The 11,438-nt window shown below is 38.1% G+C and overlaps 1 protein-coding gene across 3 annotated transcripts in view; it reads right to left on the bottom strand.

Moving 5' to 3' along the window:
• Positions 1-978: 978 nt before the first annotated feature.
• Positions 979-11,438, bottom strand: part of NDRG3 (NDRG family member 3) — a 37,271-nt gene continuing 26,811 nt past the window's right edge. For 2 of the 3 annotated variants that reach the window (XM_070744954.1, XM_070744955.1), the window contains exons 12-17: positions 10,126-10,177; positions 8,752-8,799; positions 7,361-7,396; positions 5,064-5,115; positions 4,446-4,484; positions 979-3,731 (exon numbers count right to left, since the gene is read on the bottom strand). In XM_070744954.1, coding sequence (XP_070601055.1) covers positions 3,553-3,731; positions 4,446-4,484; positions 5,064-5,115; positions 7,361-7,396; positions 8,752-8,799; positions 10,126-10,177 — 406 coding nt within the window. In that variant the 3' untranslated portion in view covers positions 979-3,552. The remainder of the gene's footprint in view (positions 3,732-4,445; positions 4,485-5,063; positions 5,116-7,360; positions 7,397-8,751; positions 8,800-10,125; positions 10,178-11,438) is intronic. The other variant, XM_070744957.1, reaches the window with a different exon arrangement.

The raw sequence follows: 11,438 nt of genomic DNA, 5'->3' as shown, positions 1-11,438 counted from the left end.
GCACTCTGAACCATGAACAGTTACAGTGCCTCAAACTGCCAACACCAGAGCTTTAAACTCCCCACCCGCACTAAACAAAAATTCCACTAAGGCCCAGCGGAGCTGGCTGACAGCATAATTAATCATAGGTAGAGTTTATGTAAAGGAGAAGTCAAAAGTCGTGTTTGGAACAATCTTGGCTTTTGATCTGCATATGGCACAATAAAAGGTAATGTGAGAGTGGGCAGTGGAGGGAAATCAGGAAAATATGTGCACACTGCATATTAATACAAAATTAGATGTTGATTCACACATGGTAAAAAAAAGTTACCGGAAAAAAAAGATACCAGTCTCTCATTTCTTAGATGCTGTTATTGCATATATTATTTCTGCTGAAAGTGTTATTAAGTTTTGTTACTTATTATTTAAAATGTGCTTTTTTTTTCTTTTTAAAAAAGAATGTTTATTCCTTAGGAGGAAGGAAAAATGTACATTTCTAAATTTCTGTTTGTTCTTGGCTAGCCTTCAGTCTTTCTCAGATTCTAAATCTGGGTTTCATCTGAGGGAAGAAAAAGAGTTTTTTTCTGAAGGGAAGAAATAAATGCCTCCCTCCTCTCATTTTTTTTTCATTTGCTGCCTCCTTTCCCTTTTACCTCTCCTCATAATGTCTTTTTTAAAATTTCCTTCTTTGACTTCCATGCTTTGGCTCTATTTATTCAGCCTCTTTTTTCACAAGACTTGTGGTGGCTGAGCTGCCCGGCAGCCATCTTGCTTTCCCTCCTTCCTGCTCCCTATCCAGACTTTCTATTTAATTGGCAATCGGTCATCAGAAAAAGGAAGAAAGCTTCTCAATTTTTGTGCTATTTTCAAGCTCAGGGAAACTAATTTAGTCATTTTGGAATTCAACTCATTGTATATCAATATTATTGAATTATCTATTAATGTACTCTTTAAAAGACAAGTCAAAAGGGAGGAAAAAAGGACACAGAGACAATCACCTTAACAATTAAAATTGATTATACTTTATTTAACTGGTTTGAACCCCCCCACCCCCCCACCCCGGCAAAATCTTCCAGTCCCTTCTTCTACCTGAAACAGAATTACATCTGACATTTCCTGAAGATCTTGGCCTTATAAACAATACACAGCAGTAAAAAGTAGATAATCTGCCATAGTTTCATGAAAAATGCAGCTACATTTCTCTTTTGAATAGCAGCAATCTCACTGTCTAACAGATCATAGATTTTCTCTCTTCGAGCTAAAATTAGAAAACACAAAATTATTCAAGAATGAATTCAAGAAAATCATATGATTTAGGAACTTCCTAATTCTCATGGTAAAAGTTTCCCATATCTACCAGGAGCGAAGAGTTAAATTTAATAGCATGGAATGAATGTATGTGCGCATGAGTGCGTGCATACACACACACATGCACACAGACAGAGATACCCTATATAAACACATATTTAATATACAGGCCATACCACACTTTTACAATATAAAGTACATCAAAGCATTCCTTTAACTAGTATTTAAATGAAACAATAGTTTTATGTGACTCAAGAACAACAAATATTTCAGTTTAGATATTTCCCTTTTGTATTTTTAGTAATGCATCTGCTTGAGAGAAAGGCTACAAAACTAGCTATGGGTTCAGAAATCCTGAGTTAATTCTATTCTATAGTCTTTTTAGAATTATATTCTGAAATCCCAGTAAAGCAGATTTTAAGTTATTTCCAAAACTGCCTGATTTTTAGTGCACTTAAATTTAATCTATTTCCATCAGAATATAAATTATATATATTTGTGTGTGTGTTTGTAGGAAAATACATATTATTTTCCTTCTAAGTTAACAGAATTTTTTTTCGGTAATAGTCCATAGTAAAATATTTGTTTAATGAAAATAGTGGACGGAAATTTACATAAAGAACCAAATGGTTTTCACAGGTATAGAATTAGCATTCTAATTGATAAATGTTTATCTAGTCTTTCAAGTACAGAATGAAGAAGTTCCCATTTTATATATATTCATTCAAAATTAGTCTTCAATCCCCACATACACTTAAGTGGGAATGAAACCCATCAAACTCAATGAGTTTTATTTTAGCGTCAATGCACATAGCATTGTCTTCATACTCATTCAACTATTCAAAATTCAGAATTTAGAATTCAGTTGTTCAATTCAATATAATTTATTTTATTTCAATAACTATAAATATGTCTCTGAACTAGTACATTTAATTCCCTTTAGAAATTAAAGGTGCATTATTTATTGTCAAAGTTATTGATCACTTGTGAAAATTAAAATATTTATCTTAGTATCTTTTTTCAACTTTGGATTCCCTACCCCAGCCCAGCTTCAGGAACTAATTGTATATGGCATTATACAATTTGGTGTTATACCAATTATCATCTGATTCTATTTCTAAATCTGCTACAATATAACTTTATCTATTTTATAGTGTGTAACTCCTTTACATACAGTAGAATAATATGCTCTCTTTGTTGGAAATTAAGCTGGCTAAATACCTCATTCTTCTTATAACCTAATTGTCCTAGTGAGAAATGTTTCTGAATAAACCAAGAGGAAAGAGCTTCCTTTCTCCTGCTCAGTTATGAAAGACAGAACCCTTGTACATTGTTAGGATCTCAAGAGTTTAAACAGAAATAGACCCACTCTTGGGAGGTCTGAATCAAAGGTGTCATCTCTAATCAGTACTCCAAAGACACTGTTAGGACCACAGTCAAAAGCCTTAAAGTCTTTCAGCAGAAGCACACTAGAAAGCAATTCTAAGTGGGAAAAAACCAAAACACAAAAAAGATCATCTGAATTTCGAGAAGACAGGAGTCTTGTTCCCAGATGATCGGACAGCACAGGAGGCCAGGGGAAATGAAGACATCTTCATCTTGCCTAGCACCAATGGAAGTTAGTAGTTAATGGATGCATACTGATGTATACAATTTCAGTGGAAAGCCCACCGTGGAAGCGCATATACCACACTTATGACACACACATTATTTCTTCATATTTAACTGAGAACAAGCCAAATTTGGATTTATACAGCATTAATTTGCAAGCCCTTGCGTCACCCATGAAAAGTATTTCTTTCCCTTGCATGTTACAGAGCAAGGTTCTGCACATAGAATTAACTGGCTGAACCAGACTGCCATTTTTAAGAAATCAAAACTACCACCACCACACCAGGGAACATCTTTTAAAGAGCACCAAGTATTTCAAGCAGATAAATATGAAATGTGATGGAGGGGTGGAAGGAATGAAAACAATATGGGCAGTTTCCTTGGAGGGTGGGTAGAAAGGCAAAAGGAGATACACAGCTTTTGATCTGCAAAAAAAAAATATTGGAGCTCAAAAATAACTCCTGTACCTCCAGCAGCTATTGTTCCGTACATCTGTAGGCAGCTAAAAGTTTCTGTACAAACATAACTAAATATAACATCAAGGAGAGAGCTGAAAAATTAGCAGGCATAATGAGAGGGGAAAATCTGTTAATGCCACTTGTTGGATGGGTGCAGAAAAGAGAGAAAAGGAATGGTCTGGATTCACATGTTTGCTTAACAGGATACTTCCATAGTCTGAGGATTGCCATGGATGTCAGTAGCTTCAGGTATTCCAATGTTCGCCTCCCTTAGGTTGTTGGCTTGAAACCGTGCTTGAATGCTTTCTCCTGAACCCAGACTTGAAGATGACTGGGTCCGGGAACGGATCAACCTGGTCATGCTTGCAGATGGCACTGTAAGGAGACAGGCAAGTGAATGCCAGAAATAATAAATGTTTTTTAACTGCCTCGGAGGTCTTATAATGAAGGAGGCACAAAGAAAAGAAGAGCTGCTGCTGAAAAGCAAACCAGGCATCACTGTGTTGACATTTCTTAAGTCTGTACTTGTGTAAAATGCAGGAACATTTGTATATAAGGAACAGCTTAAACCCTTTCTCATCTTAACTTCGTGCTTGCAAATAAACTTTCTTTCACTCCTCCCTCCCAGTTGAGCTTAATTTTCACTTTTACTTCTATTTGTAACTGCTTCCTTCGATGTACCCTCCAACTACCTCTGTATTTTGCTGAAGAAGAGTTAGGAATAGTGTTTCCCCTACATATCATTCCACTCTCAGAAGTGAAAGGGTTGTTCAGGAAACATCTTGATGCAGTCAATCAGCAGAAATATTCTGTGCAAGGCAGTCATGCCCTCTTCCCACTATACAGAAGAATAGCCCATGAAGCTTTTTCAGAAAGTTCAAATTCATATATCTGATTCCTGCACCACCAGCTAGCTGCAAACCATGCAATAGTCAAACCAAGGCAAATTAAACCACTAAAAAGGATTGTAGCACAAAAAGTGTACAATGAGATGGCCTAGAGTACGAAAGATCACCAGGCCATGCTGTAAGCGGCATAATGCATAAGAAAAATGGAACTCAGCCAAACCAGACATATACTTGTAGATACCTGGCTCAGTGTTCAGGTGACTGAGCTGCATGTAAGGGACTGGAAGCAGAGATAAGAGAGGGAATGGGAGACAAAGTTAGGAAAGTTATAACAAACTTGAGACAATGTAAGCCTTACCTGACCATTTCAATATTTTGAATTCTATAGTAATAAAGAATATTTTGGGCAATGTACAATATGGTTTCAATTGTTTGACTTTACTGAACCTGATATTACTTTAGATACTGGAAAAAAGCTCATGCATATTACTTTACAGATAAACATTTTAAGGATACCCTATGCATCACCTATTGGTAAGAAGAACTATAATGATAATCTTTCAAGCACAGGTTAGATATTTGTCTCTCCAAAACAGCCTTTAGGAAACTAGAAAGATTCAAATCTATTTGATAGAGAAGAAATCACTAAAAGGTAGAACAGTCATTCAAGGACTGATGATTAAACCTCCTTTACAAATATCTTACTTTGGTAGATAAAACTATCTAATAGTACAAGAATGTGTATGAATTTACAATGGCTTAAGTGCAAAATAGGATTTATGATTGAGAAATAAATAATCTCAGTTACTTAGTAGGCTCTAAATTGAAATTAATGTAAAGACATTATATAATCACTTACTGTAACCCATTCCTTGAACAAAGTATTTGAAAGCTTCAGTTAGCTTCCCAGGCTGGAAAAGAAAAATAATAACCAAAAACTATAAGTATTGCTATACACGATTTGAGGCATTGTTAATACAGTGGTACCTCTACTTACAAACTTAATTTGTTCCGTGACTAGGTTCTTAAGTAGAAACGTAAGAAGAAGCAATTTTTCCTATAGGAATTAGTATAAAAGCAAATAATGTGTGCGATTGGGGAAACCACAGGGAGGGTGGAGGCCCTGTTTCCTCCCAGGAGATTCCTAGAGAGGCCCCACGGGGCTTCTCCCTGCCTTTTCCAGTTACAGTTTCGGAGGCTCAGGTTTGTAAGTGGAAAATGGTTATTGAGAAGAGGCAAAAAAATCTTGAACACCCAGTTCTTATCTAGAAAAGTTCATAAGTAGAGGCGTTCTTAGATAGAGAATTCTGTACCTAAGAACGTAAGTAGAGTGTTCTTAGGTAGAGAATTCTACCAGAAAGGAAGGAAGGAAGGAAGGAAGGAAGGAAGGAAGGAAGGAAGGAAGGAAGGAAGGAAGCGGGAAGGAGGGAGGGAGGGAAGAAGGGGAGAGGAGAGAGAGGGAGGGAGAGAAAGAATCGAAAGGAAATAAATCAGGTTAGTTATGAACTTGGCTAGAATGAAAGAGATGATGGTCATGTTTAGAGATCTACAGCATTATGCATGTAGTTTCAGAAGACACTTTGAAATAACAAAGCAATTTAGGGCTGGAAGACATCTCAGAGATCATCTAGTCCAGCCCCCTGCTGCAGCAGGAAATCTTACATTGTCTGGATTATTTTGATGCCTCTAACAGAGAGTAAAATTGGCAGAAAGGAGAGGTTTACTAGGACAAGGCTGCCATGCAGAGGAAGGCAGAGATAGTCCTTGACTTATAACCATAATTGAGCCCCAAATTTTGGTTGCTAAAATTTGAGTCAATCAATTTGGTTTACTCAATCCATGACATCTCCTGGCTCTAACAGTCATGTGAAGACTAGAAAGCACATCTGAAGGCATGTGTAATGTTCTAATGTACAGAAATTATGGTTAAATGTGTGGCAGAAAGTGGAGTCTAGGTATGTTTTTCCAAATGCAGTTAAGTGAGGTTGAATGTGTATAATTTTAAAAGAGCTCTCTCTCTCTCTCTCTCTCTCTCTCTCTCTCTCTCTCTCTCTCTCTCTCTCTCTCTCTCTGTGTGCATGTACATATACATATACATACAGTATATATGGTAGATAATGTATATTTTTGTGTGCCTGTGTAATAGTCTACAATACAAATAGTCTACAATACAAATCTAATAAATAAATAAATATGTATGTATGTATGTATGTATGTATGTATGTATGTATGTATGTACATACATGGCATATATACATAGGATTAAACAGTATCTTTTGGATGTTCAGTAGTATTAAATAGATTGGGAAATTGAATCTCGTTGAGGCCTTTGAGGCGAGGAGAGGCCAGGCAACTTAACTCAAATCCTAACCCAGTGGTTCTCAACCTTTCTAATGCCGCGACCCCTTAATACAGTTCCTCATCTTGTGGTGAACCCCAACTATAAGTTTAGCGTCAATTCTTCCAACAGATCTTTAAGCTGATTGGCAAGAGGTCAGAGGGACACCCCCCCTTTAAACGCCTGATTGGTTGGATTGTAAAAATATGTTCTGAGATGCCAGAATAGAAGCTTTAGTTGCTAACACCATTGGAAATTTGTCTTTTCCCATGGTCTTAGGCGACCCCTGTGAAATGGTCATTTGACACCCAAAGGGGTCCCGACCCCAAGGTTGAGAACCACTGCCCTAACTCTTGACGTGAGTGATGTCAAGTTTGCAAGCCCACCCAGTCACATGACTGCAAAGTAACTCCCACCCAGTCACATGACTGTCAAACCACTCCCATCCGGTCACATCTGTCAAGCCAGTCTCACAAAATTAAATCCCGCCATATCATATCCTGCCATATCATATCTAGAGATGGAACCCATCTCTAGATATGATATATATTTAGGTGATTTATAATATGTGTTGATTTTTAGGATATTTTCCAGTCTAATTTTCTATTTTTTCTTTTGTTGTTGATTTTGCTATTTCATCATTTATTTATTTGTTAGATATTACAATTTGGGGGGGGGGGGGTATTCTTTTTTTAAAAAGATTGCAATTAAAATTTATTTATTAATTGCAATTTATTGTAATTAAAAATGGCAATAAATGATTAGTTGGATATTTTTTAGATGCATTAAGTATGACAATTCCTAGAATAAGAGCATACCTGAACAACTTGGGGTAATCCCCCACAATCTGCCATCTGGAAGAAAAAAATGGATGGTTAAATTAAAAAAAAAGTTGAGCTATAAATCTAAGTGATTCCCATGATGGGGTACAGAGAGGCAAAAACTTCTATTTCCAAGCACATAACATTTTACAATTGAAGTTTTTCCATGTAAATACAAGTCCCTGGTATATTGAAAATGGGAGACAATGAAACATAACATTGGCAAAAAAAGGAAAAGACAAAAAAGATATATGAAACATGTAATAATGCACTCAAAACCCATCCTTATACATACCCACTAGATTAGAATAAATAACTTATCAAGACTTGTTCTTTTAAGGTGGAAGAGCTTTGTGAACCATGTTGGCTGAAAATTTATAAAATTAATACCGGAGGGTTGCAAACATATATAAATTCCTAGATATCTCTATAGGAAGTTCTTGCCTCACAACAATTGGGACTGAAATTTTGGTTGCTAAGCGATAGCGTAAAGTGAGAAATGACATGAGTATGCCACTTAGCAATTGCCAGCAACCAGCCTGGCAATCCCTGCTGGCATTATTGTGTGAATTTTGCCAGTTGTTAGCTGAAAACCCATCCCAATCCAAGCTATTCTTGGCTTAATCCCACTCAGCTCCAAACTCCACTCTCTCTGTCCTTTCAGTTGCAGGGCGGCAAGTGGCTCCAGATCCCTTATGCTCCAGGAAGCTGCAGGCACCCCAGTCCAGTCCCAATTGCCCTTGCTAAACTGCATATTGAGACCCTTGCTGCATGTGCTCTGCCAACCAGCCTTGCCTTTACTGCTATTTTCTTGCTTCTGGCCCTTTGCTCCTTTTTCACAATGCAAAACCATCCCCAAACAGCCCAGGAGTATGGCAAAAAGCAGTATTCTTGGCATGGACTAGCTCCCAGAGGCTGCTTTGTGCCCCCCTTTTTTTCATCATGCAAAACCAGCTCGTATGGCTCAGCAGCCAGGCCAGACAAGCTTTATGAACAGCGGGGACAAAGAGGTGGTGGTGGTGGTGGTGGTGGGGTAACCTGGGGCACTATAGGATAGTGTGGTAGGGGACCAAAAGAGCACAGATGTGGGGGAAATAGATTGGTGGGAGAATTTCATACAACTTTGTGGTTGTATGTATGAGCAGACTACCAAGCACTTTAATTTTTATCACATGACCATGGGGACACTGCAGTGGCTATAACTTTGGGCATGGGTGATAAGTCATTTTGTTCAGTGCCACCATAGCTTCTAATGTAATTTTAAACAGTTGTTGAATGAATAATTGTTATGAAACCATTCTTCCCACTGTCCCCTCTTCTGTAGGCTTTGTATAAAGCCCACAGTAGGGAATCACTTGTCATCAATGAAGTCTTTAATTTTTGGTTACCTTCAGGAGTGTTGTATTTATTGGATCTAGGCGTGAATTGCATTCAACCTACGAAACACAAAATAATGCATATATATATACACTTACATATAGTTATAGTTACAGTTATAGTTATAGCTGACAAACTAACTATAATTCAAAGTCCTCCCTAAAAAGCCAATGCCCCTCAACAGCACTAAATATTAGAAGCAAAACTTAGAAGTAAAATACAGTGGTACCTCAAGATACGAACCCCTCGTCTTACGAACAACTCGTGATACGAACCCGGGGTTCAGAAAAATTTTGCCTCTTCTTACGAACTTTTTTCGAGTTACGAACCGGCGTCCGGAGACTGCTGGGAAGCCGCGCGGCTGTTTTAAAAGGTCGCAGCCGGCCTGGGGGGCTTGCCAGCACCGGGGGGGGTGCTGGGAAGCCCCCCAGGCCGGCTGTCACCTTTTAAAACAGCCGCGCGGCTTCCCAGCAGTCGGCGAAAGCCGTTTTTTTGCAGGGGTTTTTTTTGGTTGCACGGATTAATTGACTTTACATTGTTTCCTATGGGAAACAATGTTTCGTCTTACGAACCTTTCGTCTTACGAACCTCCTCCTTGCACCAATTAAGTTCGTATCATGAGGTATTACTGTACTATAGTTTCCGTTACTAATTTTAAAGACAATATTCCTGTCTTTCCTGTATTAAGGGTTTCCTTTTAGCATCTGACTGCTAGTATAAACATGATCCCATCACCACTATGTTGGACTCAATAGCCACCCAGTCCAAAAATTCACCGGGCATGTATCTATTTCACAAACTAATTTTTACACAATTGTTATCAACATTGTTATCAATTTTAAAAAAAGAAAAATCCCATGTACTCTGCAACATGAAAAGTCTAATGTGGATGACAGTAAGAATCCTTAAAACTTCAGGAAGTGACAAATCCAATTCATATGGCCAACTCCCTCAGAGATGCTTTTGCCATCTGTTTTGTCTATACAGTATATACAACGTGGAGAGTAAATCAACTCAGAGGAGTACAGAAAAGCATGCAATTTAGATTGTCTCAATTGAAATCACAAAGTGCTATGTGGTTCTCAATACAAAAATATTACCATTTTGAAAGGAAGATTCAAACTTCTTTAGATGCTTATATTAATACATGTCCTTAGGAACCTTTGCTTACATCTTATATCTTATAAAATACAGAAAACTGCCTGTATTAAACAATTATAGTATATTATTAAAATGCAGATGAATTATTTGCACACTTCAAATAAAGCAATTTCCAAATTTAGAAAATTGTACTTCCTCCAGTAAAGGAAAATTTGAAAAGGTGTAGATGAAATTACAGCATGATAGAGTTGAGGAAATAACTAACTAATTATTAGGTTCCTTACCACAGCCTCAACTGCAGGAGAGCTGTCTCCAACTACTAATAAGGCAGGGCACCTGGTAAAGAAAACACAGCATAGTATTATAAACTATACAATTATCAACTGGGTTTTCTGCAGGTTCCAAAGCTTTGTCAAAATGCCAGAATTAACTGTGTGCTATTCACAATGCAAACTCCATCCCTTGTGTGTATGCAAAATGATTATGTACAAAATGTGGGGGATGTGCTGCAATGCTTTCATCATTTGCCACTCTGTGATGTTCCCCACAGATATATCTGATTAGCAATAACACCATCTTCTGTTGTCACCATCCTGCTTTTTAGTCTTTTGATCATGCTCACATCTGGACCATGTTTTAATAGTGCAACATTAAACCACAACATATAGGGCATGGGTGTCATGGGCTGGATCGTGTCGTATTGTGACTTCTTTGCCTTTATGGAACTGGGGTGGGCATGGCTTGCATGTGATGTATCTGGCCCATGGGCCACCAGTTTGACAGGCATGATACAGGGCATCAAAACATGTTCATACTTCATTCATTTCAATGGGGACAGACCCTTATGAAACAAGTCTTCCCAGTCTTGCTCAGCATTTGTTTACAATACATAAACTAATATCTACTGGCCATCAAGTCCTCAAATACTTTGTCATATATCAGAGCATCAATTTTAGCTGTCAAGATATTATTTATGGAGTTTGAAGGGTAGCAGCATTGGGTGTAGTGAAATCACAAGCCTCCTTATACGTAAGCCATTGCACCACAGTCTGAATGCCTGACAACTCTGGTGTCTGCTAGTAAACATAAAGGCTGTGCTGAATAAAAGGCAGGTGTGGGGCTTGGGAAAAAATGCTGAGGAAGAAGTCGGAAGACAACAGAGAGAAGTCTACAGAGAAAACACCTGCTGGATTACCTCATCAGGGAAACATCCCCCCCCCCCCCACACACACACACACTCTTCTATACTGTCGGGCTGGGATTCTGCTCATTGCCCTGAAGGAAGGGGCCCTGCTTAAGTTAGGAGCTGTTTATAGGCTCACAGCCAAAGCTGGAAAAGTTACTCAGACTACTGGTGTGAAAGCAGAACAAGCTTCAAACTGCTGCTGCCATCAGATCCATTTACTTTCCTGCTTAGATACTGTGTCCTGAGCATTAACCTGAGTTTTACATTTGGATTGCTAAGTCCCCAAAGTGTCTGTTTTGTTTTCAGTCCCTTTCTCTGAATGTTCAAGGGACTAGAAATAATAAACTTCAATAGGTTCTTGGAGGGCTCAATGTTTCTGTTGCTTTCAAGTCAGTTCTCTCCCCCCCCCCC

This window comes from Erythrolamprus reginae, chromosome 3 (genome assembly GCF_031021105.1).
Source record: "Erythrolamprus reginae isolate rEryReg1 chromosome 3, rEryReg1.hap1, whole genome shotgun sequence".
In the NCBI taxonomy this organism is placed as follows: Eukaryota; Metazoa; Chordata; class Lepidosauria; order Squamata; family Dipsadidae; genus Erythrolamprus; species Erythrolamprus reginae.
The sequence above is the reverse complement of the archived record's forward strand: the minus strand, read 5'-3'. Positions and strand labels throughout refer to the sequence as shown.